This window comes from Leptosomus discolor, chromosome 18 (assembly GCF_034619465.1).
Source record: "Leptosomus discolor isolate bLepDis1 chromosome 18, bLepDis1.hap2, whole genome shotgun sequence".
Taxonomy (NCBI): Eukaryota; Metazoa; Chordata; class Aves; order Leptosomiformes; family Leptosomidae; genus Leptosomus; species Leptosomus discolor.
In genome coordinates this window covers 10578376-10601296 of record NC_141408.1, presented here as the reverse complement: position 1 = coordinate 10601296, position 22921 = coordinate 10578376, and the positions used below count along the sequence as shown (strand labels likewise).

General features: G+C 51.6%; 2 protein-coding genes across 2 annotated transcripts; both read right to left on the bottom strand.

The window, feature by feature from the left end:
* Positions 1-3019: 3019 nt before the first annotated feature.
* On the bottom strand, positions 3020-17364 carry UNC119 (unc-119 lipid binding chaperone). Its single transcript, XM_086475319.1, has 5 exons — positions 17226-17364; positions 6964-7077; positions 5952-6054; positions 3980-4152; positions 3020-3132 (listed from the first exon to the last, which is right to left on the bottom strand). Exons 1-5 carry the CDS (start codon positions 17362-17364, stop codon positions 3020-3022), a joined length of 642 nt encoding a protein of 213 aa, XP_086331445.1.
* Positions 17365-18059: 695 nt separating this feature from the next.
* On the bottom strand, positions 18060-22336 carry PIGS (phosphatidylinositol glycan anchor biosynthesis class S). The gene is made up of 12 exons (XM_086475168.1): positions 22300-22336; positions 22036-22175; positions 21856-21967; positions 21292-21381; positions 21043-21134; positions 20668-20866; positions 20249-20391; positions 20033-20147; positions 19634-19779; positions 19409-19509; positions 18829-19039; positions 18060-18672 (listed from the first exon to the last, which is right to left on the bottom strand). Exons 1-12 carry the CDS (start codon positions 22334-22336, stop codon positions 18397-18399), a joined length of 1662 nt encoding a protein of 553 aa, XP_086331294.1. The 3' UTR covers positions 18060-18396.
* Between the last annotated feature and the right edge of the window lie 585 nt (positions 22337-22921).

Here is a 22921-nt window from a genome sequence, read left to right as displayed (position 1 = left end):
CAAATGTATTACTGTTGCCTTTGTTTAAAAAACCTGAAGTTTAAAGGAATCCAAGACTGAACAAGTGAAAGAATGTGTCAAGTTACAATTTCCATGTGTCTCAGAAAAATTATGTCACTAATAGCGCTCACTTAGAGACTTAGTTTCTTTTTCAAGATTAATTCACTCTGTAAAGCACTCATATAATCCTGTTTTACAACAGGAAACAGCTAGTCCTTATTAGCAGATAATCTTGGTTAGCTCTTAGATGTTTCCTTCACTTTCAGAAAGTCAGATCCCAAATTTCCAGACTGGCTCATTAAACAGCGCTGTAGTGCTAATTAAAATCATTTTTTAGAGGAGACCAAAGAAAAAAAATCAAGAATTATTTTTCCAGAGCCAGTATTTGGTGACTTTGGAGATGAACTTCCAAAGCAAACCCAATAATGATTAATATTAAAATACAAAATAATAACAAGTCAAGGAGACTAACAAATTCTTCTGTGAACAATGCCGTTAAGATTGGATTTTCAAGTGGTTTATAATAAGAATCATCTGCCAATTCAAGGGGAAAAAATATGGGTTTCATTTCACAACTGACCTCAGAGTTCTCAGCTCCCTTTCAGGTGAAAGCTGAAGTTGTTCAGCGGTGTACAAGCGTGGTCTTTAACATTAAATCTTGCACGTCGTTTTAATGCAAAACAAGGACCAAAGTGGCATTAGAACAGTTTTTGAAGAAAGACCCTTCTAGCGCTGTTTATGTGCAACAATATAACGTCTCACGTCAACACTACACATTACACTGCTGCACAAACAGGCAGAAAGGGAAGGGAACCTCCCCCTCGGACAGCGATTCCCACGTGTTTGTAAAACACTGTGGGTGCAGACGACCCTAAAGAAATGCCAACAATCTGCTTCCAAGCGGAGCAGAGAGAACAGTGATAACTTGCAGTGGAATACAGAAAAAAGCACCTTCATGACACTTCCCACAGAAAGTTTTGTTATTTGCCTTTGTTTAAGAATCAGAAGTTGTTATTTGTAGCAAAATTTCATTGAATATATAAATAGTTTAACAGCCTCGATGAAAAAAAAAGGGGGGGAAGGGGGCAGACCTAGACTTTTCGAAACTATTTTCACCTTTAGTAACTATTGTGCTATAAAACTTAACGTTCAGTAGCTCAAAGCATTGTACAAATAATGAGGAAATTCTTTGTAACTCTCAAACAGGTAAGTCAGCCACAGGCTAATTGTATGATTTAATACACTAGAGACAAAAAATAGTGATAAATACAAGTCTCATTGTGATAATAATTACAAGAAGATACTAGCTGTGTAAAATCAGTGAACTTTACATACTTTCTTGCCTATCAATCTTAATAAAAATTTCTGTGCTGTAACCTAAATTCACTGCATTTTCTTTAGAAAATGAATCCTCTTTCTGAAGTAAAGAAAGCCAAGCCAAATACAAATGGTCACACGTTTAACAGTGATCACAACCCCAGTAAGAGCACAAACCCCTCCCTGTTCTTAGGCAGATGGCTACATTTGGAACCATTTGTAGTTCTCTCTGACCTAGGCTGTGACTAGAGAGACGTTAATCACGACTGGAAATGGTATTTCGTAAAAATTATTACAATCACACCCATCTGAGGCTAACATATAAAGTTCCATTTAAACTCACAGAATTAGATATGGAGACATCAAGTATTTATAGAAATATCTACAAACTGCAACTGCCTTGTGTTTTTTTTAAAGTATCAGTGAACTGACCTTTAGAGTAAGGGTTTCATGACACCAGGCTACCCCACACAGCCTCTGCGAGTTTTGTTTTGCCTGTTCGTGTTGCCACTTCTTTGCACTTCTACCTTTCTAAGAAGCACATGCTGAGAAACTTGGGCAAAACTGGTCTTAAACTTCTTACATTTACTGAAGAAAGAGCTTTCGCTAAATTTTCGCTGTGCCTTAAAGTCCTACATTAGTAGGCTTACTGTTTCACCTGTGCTAATATCCGACGCGAAGCATTGGGAACAAAGGGAAAACACTGTCAGAACATTCTTCAAATTCAGATACAAATGGAAAATTGGAAATTCCACGCTCTCCAACTGCCCTGGACAAATGAAAGTGTTGCTCTAACAAGCAGTGCTGAAGCCCTTACCTTGGTATTGAGCAGAGATGAAAGAAAATAGATATGAAAAACGTATAGCATGAATAGGCTAAATGTTAGCTATGCAAAAACATTAAATAAAGCTAAAATCCTTCAACTTTTCCTGGTTATTCTGCAATCAGTTTGCAAAAACTGAAATTAATGGAAAACACTTATTGAGGTTCATAGACCCTCAATGCTATTCTGCCTTTGTCTGAAATGCAAAAGGACAGTACTGGACTAAAAACAGCTCTGTCATGGAACTACTGGTCTTCATTGCGAGTCTCAGTGTTTCTGAGATTAAACACAATATTACATAGAAGGAACAAAACTAAAGGATGAAATACTTATTTAGAGAACTTATCTAAAGATGAAACTTGCTTTTGTAAGACGTTATGCTCGACATTTTCAACTGGATGTACAAGTTAAATCGGCGGTGCCTTTGAAACGCTCAGAAAGAGAAACAAATAAACAAAACTCTGCATTTACATCCATCTCCACTCGTGCTGTTTCTCAGATCACACTCTCTGAGAAAGCAAGCACGTCCTAAAAGATACTTGAGGGCAAGAACACCAATCCACAGCATTAGGGCAAAATCCCCCAGGTCCCACAAGGCCATTTTCAAAGCAGACACTTAAAGAACTTAGGGAAGTGGTATCCAAAGACCATTTAGCATTGTAGAACCGCTTAAAGTTCTGAAGAACTGGGTCTGCTTCAAAGCTCAAAAAAGATGAGACTGGCAAATTTAGTCATGAAACTCCTACTGCGGCAAAGAGTCCTTGGTTTGTGGATCCTTGTCCAGTTGACATTGTAGGCAACGGAACTGAAGGTGTTGGTATCCCTGACGACTTCGAGAGGAAAGGGAAGGCCAGCGCAGGTTGGCTGCTCATCCTGTGCTCAAGGTCCTCCACTGTATGAATAATCTGCCTTGTTGTGCATCACCAGCTTGTTGTCTACAAAGTAGAAACTGTCCGACTGCGTCTCGTATGGATGAAGGATCATCTCTCGAACTGCAGCGGGAAAAAAGAAACCCAAAACATTAATCACGTTACACCGAAGTCCTACCGAAGCAACGCTCTGCACTGGGTTTCAGTTACGTTTAACAGCCTTGCTCAGACAGCAGCAAGCTCTCAAGTGAAAAACCAAAACGGGAACCTGCCCAAACCATTCCCCGACAGTACCTTGCAAAGAACTCCAACATAATCCAAATATGTCAAGGCCCATATAAAGTGTAAGTGCTCTACCTGGCCTCAAAACAATATCACACTGGAGTTTGAGGGGTTTTGTTTTGTTTTTAAAAAAGTGATAAAACAGCAAAGTCAAAAGACCTTTGTTCTGGTGTGAGAGTAAGCAAGCAGCAGTGCATCACTGCATTTCCCACAGGCTGCAATATTAGTGCTGATTAGAGGTTGTAAAGAATGCAAGTTCACACAGATTTAGTAGTCATGCTATCGTATCTTGGGAGAGAGAAGAGAAAATAAAAGTTACATTCATACTAAAACTAAAGCCTCTCAAGCTACCAATATAGCACACCAACCATTAAAACAGAACATAACATTTAAGTCATCCATTTATTGGACATCTTTTTAATCCTGGTTTTTTTGTTGTTGTTTCATAATTATCTTTTTTCTCCCTGACACCCAAGCTTCCCTTTTATGAGTTAACAAAAAAGCAACCGTCTGGTGGGTGACAAGATACATACTACTAGAAAACAAAACCTGTATTAAGACAGATACAAAACCACCTGAAAGTGTTCTACCCTACCCACTTGCTACAGACACCTTTTAAGAAAGGGCTTCCTCAGAGCACCTTAGATTAACATCACTGTGTGGTAACCCATAATTAAAGAGAGCTTACTGAGATCCTCAGAGAGCTGTGGGAATTCATAGATGTGCTCACAAGTATTTTTACTGCTGGGGATGCAGAACCCAAATTCAAAATCAAAACTTTTAAGCAATTGATCCCGGAAGTAGTGTCTCTCAATCATGCGGAAGTTATTGATGGGTTTGTCCCCTACTGTGAATTCCACCCTGAAAAAGAAGGAGAAGATTGAAATGAGTTCTCTTGCTTAAGCAAGATTTGCAACAATTCCTGAAAAGCAGAAGAGCTCTTCTAAAAAAAAAAAAAAAAACAAAAAAAAAACCACCACCAAAACCCAAAGCAATGATACTAACCAAATTATCATTTCCTCTTAGAGTATGCTACAGGGACACAGCATAGCATTACAAATCATAGATTATACTATATTTTGATTCTTTTTACTCAAAAAAAAAGACATGCAAGACAACTCTACAACCTTGAACTCATCTTCAACGAAGAAAAGATCCCTCCAACTATACTAGACAGGCACTTCACTAGATCACTCACTAGATGTTCCTTACTGCACTGGATTTTTATACAAGTGATTTTAATTCTTCTGGTGGGTACCAAAAAAAAAGGCAGATCTACAGAAGATGGTCTTTCTTCTGTTCCTGCTTTGTAAGTGGTAAAGAGAGACAAGTTTCAGCCAGCACTATATTCAAGTTTCTCTTGCCAAGAAACATGACCTCTTGGAGAAGGATAGGTATTCCTTACATACCATACGCTGTGAGTAAGCCAGGAAGACACTGTTACTAGTTTGGCACAAATGGCAAGTTGGGTATTTACCATTTTAACCAAATAGCGGCCAAAGAGGTGCTCACTGATACATAACTTTAACCTTTCTTCCAAAATCTAAATGGTGGGCTTCTTTAGGTTTAGCAGGAAGTGGTAAGGTGCAACCTTGCTCTAAATACGTTCTCTAACAACAAATTTTAACTCTTTTGCAGCATAACCAAATGCTGAATGGTAATCAAGATCTCAAAAATAGTTTGTTGGGTTTTTTTAAGCAAGGCTACTGTACATGAGTTCTTGCGAAACACACATTTGCTGCTGAAGGGATCTGTCAAGCTGCACTCCAACATGAACCCAAACTAATGATTTCTATGTACCTGAAACAAACAGCTTTGTGCTGGAAACTGGCACTGATGCTCGATTACAGGATGATGGACTTAATGACATAATAGCAATGGGCATAAAGCTCTTGATTAAATCTACTAATTTAAACTTAAGTGAATGTAAAGGAAAACAAAAATAGCAAAGAATTTGCCATGCTATGACCCAATATCCTTCTAAAATACCCAGCAAAGACAAAGAAGCCCACCAGTCTGCTCTTTGGAGGGCCAGGAGAGGAAATACAAGCTGAAAATTGCATCTCTGCATGCATGTAGTTAGTAGTAACTACTACTAACTTTTACTAAAGGAACAATACACTCTGTCACCTGTATTACCGTAGCAATAACTTCGGCCTAAAGAGAAAGATACTTTAGGTGTCTCATTTTGGTGTGGTTTATTGACAGATGCAAGCAGTACTACCAGACACATCAAAGACGATTCCGGCACATAAAGCATCAAACGTTACTTCACCATTTCATGTTCCTCTATGGAATTATGTTTTTTGGGGAATGCAACGTGCAAGGCTGCAGACACATCTTCTGAAGCTGGCAGAGCCTCTGACAAACAAACTATAACGTGCAGAAAAGAGCTGGAATTATCTGTGTGGTCTGTCCACCTTATTTCGCTCCTTTCAGCATTAATCTCTTCAATGCCATGCCTATTCCTGAGGTAAATAAACAACATAAAGGGATGGAGAAAGCCAGGCATCCTGCAAAGATTTTTGGAGATCCTCATAATAACAAAAGATCCCTATTAAACCAACTTCCTGACAGGATCAACAAGCAAGAGCCATTTTTTTATAAGATTTCAGTTGTTTTCCCCTACTAGAAAAAGCAGCACAAGAGCAATTACTTACGTGGCTCCCACTTGCCGAAGTCTAAGAAAAGCTGGGGTAAACTGATAGCGTACAAACCGTCCAGCATTGGGGTCAATGTCCTTCTTGTCATTGTGTTCACGTTCTGGAAAAGCGCAAAGTAAAGCTCCGTCATAGTCCTCTGAGAAACAGAAACTCAGTGAAAATACTTGCAATCCCACATTATTGAGTCATGTAAGCCAGGAAACTATTCTGAGAGAGCCCGATGTGCTTACCCCTCTTCCTAGCCTCTCTAAGGCATCCACTACTGGTCACTCAGAGACAGAGTATTGCAAGATGGCTCTTTGGTTTGATACACTTCTCATCTCCTGAAGTGACTTACTGCTCCTACCTCTGACCCAGGATTGCAGTGTGACTCTGAACAAGCCATTTCACCTGAGCATGTCTGGTTCGTTATCTATAAGCTACAGAAACCTTCCTCTCACCGGCAGGGAGATGGGGAAAGAGTGCTTGGTCAGGAAAAGAACAGTTGCCCTGGGTTTTTATTACCACTGGCAACAGGTAACACTTTGATGGTTACAAGTAAGACCTCAAAATTACAAAGAATAAAAACTAAAAGCAAATTTTCAGTTTGGCTACTTTGCACAATCGACAAAGTTTCTCCCTTTTGGAAACACCATTTTCCTGACTCCCAAGTGAAAGATGTTAGACTAACAATTAAACTACGTACAGGGGGACTCTAGCTGATGAACAGCCAAGAAACGAACACACGGTGATCTCCTCCTCCTCCGCTGCTTCTGTTTACAACACCCATCTGTCCTTTCTCATCACAGATGGCAATCGTAAGAATACAGTGGCAACGAGTTCTGTTCACTGGTACAAGGGGCCACCTGAATAGTATTTCTGCTGCAAGCTGAGACTCTAGCCCTCTTGCAGGTGAGAGCACCTCCTGTTTTGGGGAAATGTGTTGAGTAAAAGGAGTGGGCAAAGGCAAAAGGAAGGAGGCACTTGCGTTTGTTTGTTCACGGAAACAGTATTTTGTGTGCGCGCTCACCTGAAGCTGCTGGTTTGGTGATTTCAAACAAGACGGTGCCAGATTCCATGTCCCGGATTTTGAACCTGGTGAAGTCTATCTTGTAAACATTCTCCTCTGGAGTGCACAAATAATCTGCAGAAGAAAGCAAATTTAAACAAAGGCTGCTCAGAATTACCAGGTATTTCTGGCTACTTTTTGGAGGGCACAACCAGCAGTGAGAGCAGCCCAAATGCATCTCCACTACCACCCTGGTTTTAATCCAAAACTAAGGTCTATGAAGACAGTCTCAGTTCTGAATGCTCACACCGCCCTGCTTAGACAGGACAGGGAAAAAGTTTCTCTCCCCCAGCACTCAGAGGTCATCACCTTTTTCCAACCCTGTGCCAGCATCTTCTGCATCCATTTCCCCACAGGGTGTTGAGAATAGTCAGCACCTCCATCAAATCCTAGCCTTTTCAGTGTAAGAGGCTTTGCCTGTTTTAAAAACTGCCCTCTGGCAGAATGCAAGTGCTAAGCAGCTTTGTGAGCACTAAGCCGACTGCACTTAACTGGAACAGGAGTGTCCTCCCTTGAGCCACCATCCCCTATCTCCAGCCCTCTGCAAACAAAGGATGGCCTCTTCTCTCCAACGATGCTTGTCCCATGCAAGGAATTTTTTTTCCCCCTCAGCACTAAAAATGGTGTTGAAGCCTTTCCCTGTGTTAGGAAACCAGTCTGGGAACAGAGCCCTTCCCTGCTTCCACCAGAGTCGGTGTCTTTGGGAGAAAGTCATTGTTTCTGGCTTCAGCCTTGCTGTGCCCCGAGACAGCTTCTTGGCCCAGGTTACAGCCTTCTCTCTGGGGAAAGAGCAGTGGCACTTCGTTTTCAGTGCACATACCAGCGCAGATTGAAAGCTGCTCAAACAACTTAGTTTATCCTGACACATCTAGGTGAAGGTTATACGTACACAAGCCAGGTCAGCTTTTGACCAACTGTGCATCTGCATGTTGTAGGAGACTTGTTTTGGAGCTTCTAAGGTGAAAGTAACACTTTAACATTCTAATTCTAAGCCTTTTCTCAGCTACTAATTCCTGCTGTTAGTCTGAGTCAATCACTTACTTCCGTCTGCTTTCCTGTTTTTAAAATTCAAATACCCCCGTCCACCTAAGGCTTATTCATTGACTCTATGAAAACAAGCTCCAGCGCACTCAGAGATCGTACCTGCACATTACATCCCCCACTCCAGCGCCCGTATTACAAACCGGGAACCTACATTATGGTTGGGGATTATGGTTCATGGGCAGAGGTTAGCACATCCCACAGACAAGGAGTTAATAAAAGATTGCTGCGGTGCGGTAAGAGAACATCCCAAACGCCACACACTGCAACCACCAGACAGCGAGGCCCTTGTGCTGGGATCTGTAATTACAGAAATCAGGCCCCTCTGCAGGGAGAGGCAAAGCTCCACGGAAGATTGCTCCTAGGTGCTGCTGAGCACGAACTGCACATCTAGCACCTGCACGTCCCCGGAAGACTTTTATTCTTTGCAAATCTCCTTAACTTGGAGAACTGTCCGAGTGCTCACCGCTACAAGGAACAGAGACGTCAGACGTACTCTCCGGATGGTTTTACTGCTCTCCATCACCATTACCAGACCGTGAATGCTCAAAGGAACGGGCTTTGAGAGAGAGGACTGTGTTTGAAGCATCTCTGGCATTTGGCAGGGAGGTTTCCTTTTCCTATCAACACAGCACAAAGGAAAACTAACACCAGTGCCCACACTAGCAGGAAGAACAAGATAAAAAGCTCAACCTTTTTACTACCACAAGAAAAATGCAAGCCCAGTGTTAGACGAAATAACCCAAGAACCGCACAAAATCTTCTTTTCCATCTTTAACAGTAGCCAAGGAGACAGGACACAAACTCAAACCAACCCCTTGCCTTAAGCCCCGACGTTTAGCAATCCTCAGGTAGGTGTCCTGCAATTACACGATGATTTTAGGTTCTAACGCACCAGCCAGCCCAAGTTCTTAACCCATCCCACAACTTCCCCGCTCCAAGCAGCCACATCCAAAACACAAACTGACAGAAGCGGGCACAGCTTCCCAGAGTCCTGGCTTCACCGCTCACGGCCACGCTCGGACCAGCTGCTCTCCATGAAGGCAGGGGGCTGTACCAGAACAGGCTGGTGGTCGCCTGGGAACCCGGGACACCTTCCCTAGAGCACGCAAAGTCTGAAGCTGCATTTGCCTGCAAGTTAATTATTAAGTGTTTTTCCTCCTGCAGAATTCCTGCCCATCCAGCACCATGGCAACAGCTTTATCCCCCTCCCTGGCAGCAGTGTTGCTGCAGTAACAGTGTCCATGACTCATCTGGAAGAGAGGAGAGCCAAGCAGAGCCACCGAAGAGGAGTAAACCCCGCGCCGAATCACCACCAGGCTCCTGCTCATTGATGTTTGCACCCCTGCACTATATTTTCCAGCTCTTTTTGCACTGAAAATATTTTAAACTTCTTTTTTTTTTTTTTTTTTTAAAATCAACATGCCAGTATCTAACTGGATGACATCTGGGAAGATTAGCTGCCAGAGTACTGCAGTCAAGTGCTTTTTCCTCCTCTGGCAGTGCCCAGTCTCCTAGCAGGAAAAAAAAAAGAGGTATATATATATTCCTCTCAGGCTGTATTACATTTGCTTGCTGCAATTCCCATTCAAAAATCAAAGTAGCCACGTGCTGGTTTTTTCCTCCACACATAACAGAAGCCCGCGGCTACACTGGCAGGTCTTACTGGGAATGGGCTGCTTGCAATTGGCAGATACTTCCGCTTAGCTGAGCACTGCCAAATTTGCTAATCTCATCCCATACACACTTATTTTTAAACCACTGTAGGGCCCAGTTGCCCACACTTCTGTGACGCACTTAAATGTATCATTCGCTTTCATTATCCTAATTCACCGTCACTACAGTTTGGGGAATGGAGGCAGCATCCATGTCTATTTTAGTTAGCATAAGGCAGCTCAAACCTCCATTGAGTGAAGTGGATCATTACAAGAAAGGAAGGCTTGGTCTCTCAGGACAGAACATTTTTTCGTTTCTTCCACTTCCCCTGAAGCAAGCTGTGCTGTTTCCCCGTTAATAACCAAACAATCTCAGCACGTCCCTGAACAGGCCCTCAGTACCCACCTGATTCAGGGCTGACAGAGAGCAGACGCTGAACAAGGGCTGAAGGGATGGACACGTCAGCACTGTCTTCGGAAACCCAACAGATTGGCTTTTGTCCAAGAAGTACCACACTAAGTAGCGCACAAACAGGTCACAAAAGAGGAGCATTTCCTACTCCTTCCTAAAGCCCAGTGAATTGCCATACCCCAGACCTTCATACCCAAACTCTTCCTGGAAAGAGTTCACCAACTGAGTTGAACTGCTCTCAAGCAGAGAGCAAACTCTTGCAACTTGCCCAAGCCTTGTATTAGCAGCTACTTCACTCACATCTCTCTTCCTGCTGGTGCCCCTGCAGCTGCTTTCTCCGAATCTCTGTATCATGCCTAAAGATCTGCAACTCCCCACTATTGGAGACATCTTCTATCTGGAAACATACCATAGTTTGGAAGCACAACTAGCAACACTGTGGTGGTCTCAGGAAGCAGCAGAGGTGACAGCCTTCCTGAGCCAGACACAATGGATTCCTTCACGAATTCTCCTATTCCCTTTGTATAAAAAAGTGATTCAAAAAAAAAAAACAACCCCAAACAGTAATCTGTAGCAAGGCATTCGCTAAGAGCTCTCCAGCTTCGTTATCGGAAGCTGTGGATGCTCATTCCTAGTTTACAGTTCGGAGGTGGTACCTCTGCTGTCCAATCCAGAGAAGAGCCGGTTGTCATCCAGGAAACCTTCCTCCCCTCCCAAGAATAACCCAGATTGCAAAAGAAACCGGCAAAACAGCCTAGACAATGACAGAGGCACTGCCTACTCTCTTGTGAGCAGTGGTACACTGTGAACCCTGGTGTGTATTTCCAGCCATGTACTTTAGTGAGCTGGTGTTACAAAGGAGCACAAAAGGTGAGGGATAATACAGTGCTAGATAATACAAGAAGAAAGCTAACGAAGGCACTTTCTCCTCCTGCCCTCTCCCTTTTATTTCAGTTATCCAATGGATGAGATTAGGTGTTTGATCCTCATCAGAGAAAGCTAAAAGTTGACCCTATATTTTCAAATTTCCTTTGTAACCCCCCCACCAGGCACATTTTATCGAAAGGAGTTCACGTGCAATAGGGTTAGCACTCCTTGTTGTGCTCCTTTCAAGACCCCTTCTCCTTCTCTGCAACCAGGAGAATGCACGTGTCCCCTCTCACAGACGTGACAGGTATTTCTGTGGTGCTCATCCAAGCGTCTAAGCTCAGATCAGGCAGCTCCTATTTTAAGGCCTCGACAGCCCACAAAGGAAAGCAGAGTGCACCTCTGGTAAGAAACAACTCAAAAACTGGTCATGAAAATGGGTGTAAATCAGGAGGATGCTGTACAAGAAACCGATGCAACAGCAATGACTTGTGATAGGGGTGTCTCTCCCCAGCGCAGGCAACAACAAGAATTTGGGGAATGAGGAGGCTCCTGTAGCTCTGCAGGCCTATTTCTTAACATGCATTAGCCAACAAGGTCAGATGCTATTTTGACGACAACTCCCAAGACATAAGCCAGGTATAAAGCAAAGACAACTGCAGATGAATTGCCAGGAGCTGGAGATTAGGAGATTATCAGATTGAAGAGTCTCAGGAGGAAGCGAGCAAAAATAGCAGGAACCGCGTGAAGGTGCAGAGCAGTGACGCAGGACAGAGTGCAAGACCTCGAGGGGAAGGCAGGGCAAGTTTCAAGTGGTATCGATACGCCTGCTTAGACGACTGGAGTTCAGTTAAAGAAAGAACTAAACCATTTCCCCTGCCCTCTGCCTCAGCAGTTCAAGTCCCGTAAAGAGCGGGGCAGAGAAACAAGCTAAGCCAGCCAGGATCCATCTCTAAAGCCGTGGGGTTTGGATAAGCAAAGGCAGTGGGGGCGAAAGGGGAGGGAGGCACCTGCAGCCTTCCCGCCCAGCTCAGCAGTTAGGCTGAGGAAAAAAAAAAAAAAAAAAAAAATCTCACACCAGGAGGATCCCACAGGAGTTTTTCTGCAGCGGCACATTTACTGACCAAGGCTGCGAAGGGAGCAGGGGGGCGCACCCCCCGCAGCGGGCTCTAAGCCGGGGCATTTACAAAGGTGCCCGCAGCCCGTGAGCTGTACCCAGCCTTGCCACGCCACGCACTGAGTGCTACTGCACAGCTCACCAGGCTCTGCTTTTTGTGGCAGCCTGACCATCATCTTTTTTTTTTTTTTTTTCAGCTAGAGCTTTCCAGACTTCACCCTCTCAGAATTAATTTGATCGCAGCCCTCCAGGCCTTGTTCAGGAAGGACAGAGCTGCTCTTCCCCCATCCCCAATGCATCCAAACGCTCTTTCCTGTCTCCTCACTCACGCCGATTGCACTCCAAGTCTGAAACCACGTGCACAACATCAATAAAATCAGCTCGCTTTGCTCTTATAAGCCACAGCAATCAGGCCCTGCCCGAACCCCCAGGCTGACTCTCCCAGCATACGCCACAGCTTTCCTCTTACCTTTGCCATTCCCACCAGGGATGGCCCAACCACAACACTGGCAGAAGGAGGAACCCACTCAGCTGCCAGCCCAGCACCCTGTGCTACACACACGCCATGTGTGCTGCCCCTGGAAATCCTCACGGCCCATATCGTACTGCGAGACTCCTAAAAACCTCCTCATCTACACAACACTTCGAGTTGCGCGTTATCACAAAGCCTTGAAAAGGTACATAACACACACGGTGCTGCCGAGGAAAGGAGGTGAGAGCAGCTTGACACAGCTCTGGGATATCACTCTGCGATGAGAAATGAGCGTATCAAAACGTTTTTACACATCACAGCCCTGCACAACTCAGAACAGCAATTCACTAACCCCCTCACAAACACCCCCAGCTATCAGAGCTCCTAATACAATACATTTTCCCAATTAATTGGGGAAGGAAAGGAAAGTCATGGTCCAGGAGCAGCTTTGAAGATTGAGTTGCACACAACAGCTTCCTGTTAAGGTTACACGGAAACTGGTATAAAAGTCACCCACGAAGGGTCTGCCCTGACCGACCCGTCCAGGCACCCTCTGCCAAGCTGGCCTTTAGTTAAAGCTGCTAAGAGAAGTCTCAGGGAAATCCTAGATGACAGCTCAGGGAAGAGATTAGTTTCAAAAATGATTAAGTGAGTGTTTCTTATTTTTAGGTTTTGTTTTGTAATTGTTTCCAGGTATGTAATCAATTATTTAACCCTTTGGTTTGCCAAAATAAAATAAGCTTTCGAATAAAGCTTACAATATAAGCTTTAATCTAGTATTACAGACAAACTGTGCAGGTGCCTGAAGCCGTGATAAGCAGGGCAGTCTCAGAGGCTGAAGCTTGCCTTTCGTTACGCATCAGTTTGAAGCCCAGTACTACCGCACACTGGCAAAAGGGGATGCATTAGGGGGGCTGTAATATCATCTTTCTGCTGACCACCAATGACCCTAACCCCAAAGATGGAGGAAGAAATTAAAGCTCTGCTTGAATAAACCTTGCCCTGCAGCTAAGGTGGGAGCAGCACAGCGTGACCCAGCAAAGCTGCAAGAAGCAGCACGGTCAAAGACACGAGGGACAGTGCCTGGGGGCAACAGGCCCCAGCTCGCTCCGTGACGCAGGATGTGGCATTCGCAGACACTGACATCCCAATAACTGCAGAGAGACTCCTCCGATCCTCTGGCTGCTTCGGTAATTAATTGCAATTTGAACCGAGCTCTGCCCCACTCCTTTGCTAATCCCAAATTAATCACGTCGTAAGGTTTTTTCCTCTTTTTGGAACCGCAGTTATGTCAGCAAGTAACAAATCTTGCTAATTGCAAAGAAAATGGCCCATTTGCCTTCCTTACACCTAATCCAGCTGGAGCAGCGCCAGGGCCAGCCCAGCCAAAAGGCCCAGATATTCCAGGGCAGCACCCCAGATCTGTCAGGCTGGACCCTAGCGTGCCCAGAAACGTTATGGCCCTGGAGCTGCTAGAGAATTTAACATTGAAAGGACGCAGCATATGCAGGACAGTTTGCACAACTCACCCTTTAAGCTTATTAAAAGCACATTAAGAGCAGAGCCCAGCTGGCTCTTCTGGCTGGTTACAGATGGGGTTTCTCTGGGTTAGCAGTAAGCGCACTTTTGCCACGGCCACATCCTGCATCTCCACCCTCCCAGCCTGAGGCACTTAACACTTGGTCACTTATCATCTGTACCTATTGGGAGAGGAAAGCCCAGCTCTGCTTCTTGATGCAAAAGCAAGGGCTTTCCCTAGACCCAAAGGCCAGAGCAGGGCTAACAGCCTGCCTGCAGCTTGCCCACTCGCTGCCCGGTCAACAGGTAGCAACCACAAGCAGCGATTTGGCTCCACAGAGACCCAGCTCTTCCAGCACTGAAGCGTGAGCAGATTTGCCCACTGTATCAGGAAGCATCGAGGAGCTCCGCAGCAGGCAGAGCATAACATGGCAAATCCTGGCTCCAAAAGAGCATCTGTGAGATCAGCACAGCCCAAGCTCATGCAGGGCTGCAAGGGCCCTCCCGGGTGTGAGCATGGTGCCCTGCTGCCACAGGCAGCCACGCTACGGAGTCCTTTTGGTAACTGGATCCACGCTGCTCTCCATACAGCAGCTAGGATTCTGCTTCTCCCCGTACAAACTGGAAGGCCATTCAGAAACACACAGGCTACTCGTGGTGCGAGCGTTTCTAAAACACATGTTCCTGCAGTACCAAGCCCTCCTCTAACATGTTTTATCCCGGGCTTTGTTTGCTGAAGAAGCAATGTTAAAACGTGCCCAGATCCCTGGGCAGCACACAGCTTAAACGCAGTCCCTCAACAGCGCAAGCTACCGTGTTACTGGCCCATGAGTTTGGATAAAGATGGATTATACTCCATCTGGAACAACAAAGGACATCCAGGGCACCAGGACATTTCTGCTACAACCCCATCACTAACTCTTCCTTCAACTTCAAACTGTCAGGAGCACCACAACTTTGGACATCAAAACAGAAGTGCTCAAATTGGGTGTCGTGTCTGCCCCAACTCAGCAATTCCAAGGGAGAAGCTGGGGTAGACATGAACTTCTCTCACACAGTCTGGTCCTTCCTCCTCCCTGCAGCACCTTCTGCTTGGAGCAGAAGACTGGAATGCTTTCACACTGATATTTTTGACAATCTGCTTTTAAGAGCTTGCTGCGGCACGTGGAAATGAGAAAAGGCCACAGAATGCCCCAAATAATCATTATGTGTTAAGGATCAGGAAAACAGTCTCGTATCTTTGCTCTCTGTGTTAAACCAGGTGGAAAACCAAGCTTGAGAGGGGTGCTGCAAAACATTCCTAGGTAATAAGATACAACACACTCAGCGTGGATGTACTGTACACCTGTATCCCCCAAACGCACACCGAGGATTTCAGGTGCAGAGAGCATTTGCTGGCTCCCATGTACCCAGCAGGACAAACACTTCCCACGGGGAGGCATTACCCATGGCTCATCCCAGCGCCTGGTTCTTGTTCGACACGACCCATCCGTACCCCCTGCGCTACCCTCACAGCAGCAAGTCTCATAGCAGGAGGGGAGCAAAAGGTTTTCACGCATTTCACATCTTCCCTGTGCTCTAGAGCGCGCTGCCCTGTGGTTAGAAGAGGCAGGCGACAACCAGCTCTGCTCCCAACCTGGCTCTGAAGCCAGAACGACCAGCTCAGCCTTCCGTGAGGTGCTTACACAGGTGCTTACCAAGAGCCATGTGCCATCCCCGCTGGCCGGAGGAATGCCACGTGAGGTCTGCACACCCCGGCAGTGAGGTGGCCGTGTGCCGGCAGCCGCTCCAGACAGCACTGCCGAAGGCAGGGACATGCAGGCTACCACAAAGCAAGCAGGCAAAGTGTCTAATGCAGCCATCGCTCAGATTCACCGCCTAACCGCTGCTCCTCCGAGTACGCCGGCAGCACACTTCAGTGCCTGCTGCACAGCTCTCCCTGCTACAGGGATTTCTGGGCCTGGGCAGTGAATCACACTGCTGCAGCTCATCAGAGCATCAGAGAATGGGACCCAAAGACACCCCCCCAGCAACAGGGGCCCCTCGTTCAGAGGAGCCTCCCTAACCTCTTCCTGAGGGCAAACACTGAGTCCCTGCAGGGCTTTCCTCCTACCCTCCCTTCCACCCTGCTCACCACCCGCAGGCCCACGGGGCTGCCTGCACGCCCCGATACCCAAAGCCGCATCCTTCCTCTCCAGGGCTTGTCACATCGCACAGCCCCAGCCTGCGACACGAAACCTGCTCTAACGCCACATCGCAGAGCGCTCCAAGGAGCACAGCCGGGCACCCAGGCCAGCCCCCTCCTCCCTGCCAAAAGACTTCTCCCCCTGCCCAACCTGCTGCCCGCAGAGACGTGACCCAAAGGTCCCAGGACACGCACAAAGACTTTTTTTGGGGTGCAGTAGGGGAGACCACCCCTGGGCATTGCTGAGGCCAGGCTGGCCTGAGGCACATGCCTTCTCCCAGCCCAGCACGCTGCAATCCCGACAGGTCCAAGGCTGGTCCCCACCAAGCTGTTCTGCCAAGCACAACAAACCCTCCAGCTGGCACGCTCCCCGCCAGCCCCTGAGGATGCTCTCAAGACCAGTGCTGCTATACTGGGGAAAGAGAAACTGGGAGGGTGGGAGGGCTGCAGGAGGGGTCTTCAGTGAAGCCCACGCTGCAGCCATGGATGTAGCCTGCCCCACCGCTGTGGGCACAAGCTATGGGCTCAGTCCTGCGTGTAGGGGTAGAAACACAAGCAAGGGACAACGGCGAGAGCACCGAGGAGCATCTCACCACTGACCTTCGACCCCCCCGGGGGAGAGGGGGTGCTGCTGCTGCTGCTCCACAGCCTGTGCACCCCGGGGTGGGGGGCAGCATCCCCCTGAGCCTCTCAGGTCCGGCCATCCCCTGCTGCTTCGCCGGCACCCAAACCCCAGGGGTACCACATCCCCGGGGTGACCCTATCCCCCTGCGGTACCGCATCCCCATCCTTGTCCCCCGCGGAGGGGGGGGACCAGCTCCCCCCCTGTCCCCCTCCCTCTCACCAGCCGAAGCATCCCCAAGGGGGACGCGGTCCCCATCCCCTGCGGGTCGGCCCTCCACACACACCCCCCCCCCCCCCCGCCCCGGGGCAGCCCCCTCCTCCCCGGTACGCACCGCTGGTGACCCGCTGCAGCCCCAGCACGTCGTCGGGCCCGATGAGCGCTTTGCGGCCCAGCTCCTCCTCGGTGCGCGCAGCCGCCGCCGCCGCCGCCGCGGCCCCGGCCCCGGCCCCGGCGCTCTTCTTCACCTTCATGGCCCCACCGCCGCCTCCGCCGCCGCCGGTGTGAGCGGCCCCGGCCCCGCTGCGCGCCGCCGCCGGCCCCGCCGCACCGGGAGGGGCATCGCCACCGCCCCGCCCGCCCCACGGCCCGCCCCCCGCCCGGCCCAGCACAGCACCGCCCGGCCCCGGGAGGGGGGTGGGGGGGGGGGGGGGGGTGGGGACACGGGGACATGGCATGGCTGTTCCGAGGGCCTCAGGGCAAACCGCTTCACTGGAGGAGGGGAGAGGGCAGCACTCTTCCCCCCACCCCCCTGCCCCCAAACCCCCGTCAGGATGGGGGGGGGTGTGGGGTGTGTGTCAGATCCCAGGAGCCCCCCCCAGAACCGCAGGTGTTGTGGGGACAGACCCCATACCTGCCCCTGAGAGCAAGGGGGCCCCTAATGGGGGGGGGGGGGGGGCATAACCACCCCCCTAAGGCTAATAGACCGAATGGAAGGAGGAGCTGGACCCTATTTAGGTGTAAGTGCCCCCCCCCCATCCCAGGAGGCTCTGCCTCAATACCCATCAACAACAGAGACCCCACTAAGAACTGCCCCCCAACAGCTGAACCCCGTAACTGCCCCCCACAACGATACCTGTCAGATGCCATCAAGCACTAGGGGGGCACAGGGGCAGGCAGGGACACGGACACCCATGGGGAGGGCTAAGAGCCGAGCAGGGGAGGAGGGTCACAGAGCCCCAGCCCCCCAAACAACCGGGGGTTTTCTTTATTTACACAGCAGCTTGTTCTGAACACAGTGCAGGGCCAGGGGGTGCGCAGAGTCCCCTCCCTCCTCTCCACCTTTCTGGGTGGAGGGTTCACGACCCAGACTGGGAGCATCTCCCATCCCTCAAAGCAGTCTCTCCTCCCACTCCTGCATCTTGGCCATGGCAGACCCAAGCTGAGCTGCCAGGCCCGGCCCTAACACCATTTTAGGAGGCCTTCTTGGGCTATGGATCCATGACAACACGCTCCACGAGGTAGGGACAGCCCCAGCCCCGAGACGGGGCACCATCACGATGGGCTCAGTCCATCTTGGTGGGCTCCTTCTTACGCTGCCTGGCCTCCCGCATGATCTTGGCCAAGGAGAGGAGAATGGGGACAGCCATGGGCAGGAAGAGCGGGATGTAGATGGCAAATTTCTGGTCATCAGGAAAGTAGAGAAGATGGAGGAGAGATGGGTCAAAGAAGGCCCGCTCTGAGGAGGTGACTGCCTCCTTGCTGGCCTGGAAAGCCGAGTGCAGGTGGCCTGCGGCCAGCTTGGCCACGGCGCTCTGTGCTGAGGCCACTGCTCGGTACACCTGCGCGGGAACAACACCAACGGTCAGTCCCCGGCCATGGAGGACAGAAACAAGGCTGGGGGCCTCGCTCGCAGCACCACGCCAGCAACAGCTCGTAGTCTGCACAGCGACACCCAGCTCTCTCCACTCCCCCCCTCAGGGTGCCCCAAGCCCTACCTCGGAGGCAACATCGTCTTTGATGACGATGTTCCCGATCTTGTCCAGGAGCTGCGCCAACGAGGTCAAGGTGGTGGACACAGTGGCGATATTCTCCACGGTGTGGGCCCAGAGCAGGCGGTCCAGCTCCCAGTCGGCCAGGCCCTCGTTCCCTGGGCTCTCCAGCAAGAAGTCGGGGGGCAGCTCCTCCCGAGATAACCCAAAGAGTAACCTGGGAGTAGATGGGAAGGTCCCAGCCCACATCACAAGCCTGCAGTCCCACATGGGCTCCCTGCTCTTCCCCTTCCCTGCTTCCTTCAGCCCTGGCAGGGCTCAACCATGCCCAATAGCCTCCTGGATGTGCAGCGGGGCAAGACAAGCCTCCCACCTCAGGAGACAGGACATGCGCCAGCACCCCTGGCCAGAGAGCAGTGCCAGCCAGCGGTCAGCACCTCCAAGGCCATGAAAAGCCACCCTCAGCCTCCCAGAGCCCATGGAGAAGTGAAAGAGCTGCACGGGTAGATCCTGCTCTGACCCCACCGATTCCCACAGGCGCCACGAGAGCACACAGAGGCCCAGGGAGGGAAGAGGGCATCCTCACCGGAGCTGGGCCAGGAAAACCTCCATCACTCGCACCATGTCCACGTCCACGTGCAGCGGGAGGGAGGCTGGAAGGGAAGCAGGGGCTTCAACATTGTAAACCTGCAGGAGAGCGTGTCAGTGAGGCACAGCCGGAGCCCTGGGGCTGGCAGGGCCGCCAGCACTCACTGGGGATGGGGAGCCGTCACCTTGTCCAAGCACTGCCAGCACCCCCACGGCCCCGTACCATGATGCCGCCCCAGCGGGGGCTGTGGAAGGCGTTGGTGCTCACTGGGGCTCCATCCTTGTCCTGGATGTACAGAGGAGAGTGGGAGCGCTCTGGCACGTACAGCAGGAAGTTCAGCACAGGGTAGAGTGAGGCAGCGCTGGATCCTGCAGCGGGACAAAGAACTCCCCAGGTCAGCGGGGACAGCGAGAGCAGACAGCCCGCACACAGGGCTGGGGCAGAGCCCAGCCCGGCTCCTCCTTCCACAGGAGAACTGCCAGCCTGGCACGTCCGCCCCCCTCAGTCACCCAGCACGGTGCTGTGGGGGAGGGAAGGGGCACAGGCCACAGGCACAGCCGTCCCCCCTCCCTTAGCAGAACCCAGGTCCTGTGAGAACCAAGTAAGGAGCGCAGTGCTCACCCAGCCGAGCCTCCACGGGGTTGATGACATGGGGGAGGCTGTGAGCGCTCAGGAGGAAGCTGGAGGACTCCTTGTCAAAGCGGGGTGTCACTCCTAGGACGGCATAGTACAGGATCTGCAGGTAGACGGCAAAGACGTTGCTGGCAGAGAAGCACGTCCCGGGCACCCAGCAAGGCCCAGGGCTGGGTTCTCCCTATCGCCTCTCCCAGCTCTCACCTGCGAGTCAACAGAGAAGTTGGCCACCAAGCTCAGTTTGTCCAGCACGGGCTGCACGTAGCGGTTCACGGCGTCCTCGATGTCCCAGTCTACGGCGTGGGACTTGGGGTCGGGGTTCAGCAGGCTGAAGGTGATCTCGTACCCTGCCGAGGACCCACAGCCTGTGAGGCACTGGCACAGCCACCGCCTCTTGACGCCACCACCAGGCACGCAGCTGTGACAGAGCTCCTGAGAGCGGCAGGACCCAACCCCCTCCTCCCTGGCCTTCCCCAGTGTGGGGTCCCAACACACAGCCATCACAGCGCGGATCCCAGCCCAGAGCAGCTGCCAAGGGAAAACCCTGGGGTCTGTTACCCCAGAAGACATCCGGGGATGACGGAAGTACAGCAGAAACGGGATCTGCCCCCCAGAATCCGTACCGAGGCTGGATTTCAAGTGCCGCCGGGCATCAGGGCCAAGCTGGCCATCGGGCACGCGGTCCGAGAGGGCGGCGGCCATGGAGCTGGCCGTGAAGGACATCACCTGCGTGAGCTGACGGAGACGGGCGTGGAGGGCGGCGAGGCCCCCCCCAGCCCTCACCAGGGCGCTGCGGTGCTTCCCCACGTAGACGCTGACGCCCTGGGGAAGGGGCAGGGGTGAGGGCTGGGAGCAGGGCTGGCTCCTGCCAACACACCGGTGCCGCCTGCGACAGCCTGGGGATGGATACCTCCCCCCGGGGCACCTCTGAGGGGTGAAGTACACAGAGGCTGGCACCGCAGGGTGCTGCTCCTGCACCGCAGGGTGCTGCTCCCTACCTGAGGCAGGAGAGAGGAGGTTTCGGGGACCACGTACATAGTCAGAGAGCCCAACGAGGTGTCCTGCAGCGGGCGCAGAGCAGCGTCAGCCTCTGGGGTAAAAACATTAGCAGGGTTGGGAATTTCACTCCAATTTCTGTCCCACCCTGAGACACAACAAAGCCGAGTCCTCTGCTCAGCCAGCCTCAGAAAAAGGAGCCTGCTCCCCTACGGAGCTCCCCCAGCTACCGCAATCCCTCCTGCCGGCACCTCGTGCCGTAGCTGCATCCAGCGCTGCTTCCTCCTGAGCCGTGGTGCTGCGATAGACCATCTCATAGCGGGATGTGACGCTGGTTCTCACTGCAGGGGGAAGTAAACCTGAGTGAATCTGCTAATCCCAGCCCCCAGGAGCCGGGTGCTAAGAGGGACAAGGGACAGCCCCGGGGGGACACATGTCACAAGGTCCTTCGGGCACCAGCTCTAACCTCAGCTGAGTGACCCACCGTGGCGCGTGGCCTCGGCAGGCAGGACAGCCCCACGCCATCCAGGGCGCATCCCACTCTCCGAGGGCTGCCATCACCCCCATCCCCAGAGAGAGGAGCGGGTCTCTTCCCTGCAGCACCCTGGGGACCTTGCTGTCCCCACTGCTCCCCTCTACTGCCAGCTCAGGACAGGATGATGCTGGCGAGCGTGGGTTTGGGGTTCGGGGAGCTCCGGGCTGACAGCCGCACCGGGGAGAGAAGACGCGGGTACGCAGGGGACCCCCCACCCGGGGAAGGACGAGGCCACCCAGGAGGGACCGATGGGGCAGGGGCAGCCAGAAGGGTCTCTCACGGTTGATGGAAATCTCCATCTCCTGCACATCCCTGAACGGCAGCGGCCTCGGCAGGTCCCCGGGCACCGCTCCCGGGGCGAAGACCACGGCGACGGGCACCGCCAGCTGGAACTGAGCAAAGGCCGCGTCAGCTCGGCCCGCCGAGCCCCGGGCCCCGCTGCCCCCGGGTCCCCGCTCACCGGCAGCTGGCCCAGCCCGTCGATGTCCGCGTAGGGCAGGGCAGCTCGGTAGGTCTCGGTCGTCCTCCACCACAGCGGCAGCCCCAGCACCACGGCGATGGCCGCAAAGGAGAGGGCGGCCCGCCGGCCCCGCGCCCGCTCTGCGGGGACAGCGCTCAGCACCGGCCCGGCTCCCCGGGCACCGGGCAGGCACCGGGCGGGGACTGGGCAGCACGGGGTCAGGGGCTGGGGGACAGCGAGCGAGCACCCGTGCGCCGCCGGTACCTGCTTCATCCGCCGCTACCGCCGCCGCCGCCGCCATCTTCACTTCCTCTCCTAGCCGGGAGGGCGGGTTTGACGCCCAGCCCAGCCATTCAGAGCCTCCAGCCCTCAGGACAGCCAATAGGCGTGGAGTCCGGAGGGCAGCGGCGCAGACGGGCGGGCGGCAGGACCAATGAGAGTGCGGACCGGCCTTGAGGAGGCGGGCTCTACGGGTGCCGTGGAGGGACGAGAGAGCGCAGCGGCAGAGCCGTGCAGCGCTGAGCACCGCGGACGGGGAAAAAAGGGGGGGGGAAAGGGGCGAGCAACAGGGTCCCCTCACCCGCCCCATGGGGAGAGAGCCCAGCCACTCCCCTCCGCGGCTCACGCTGGGTTTGGGGGGGCTGAGACCAGGCACAGCTCATTGCATGGGTGAGCACAACAGGCTGCGCGTGACGCCCAGAGCCGGCGAAGGGACGAGGAAGCCCACGAAAGGGTCGCCCGGCGGCGAAGGAGGAGTCGGCACAGCGCTGTCTCTACCGTTTATTCGTTGTTAGGCTATTTGGTACACGGGGTGCACACGGCGAACACAACACAGGCGCCCCCAAGGGCGGCAGCGACCGGGACTGCAAAGCTACGGCAGGGCAGG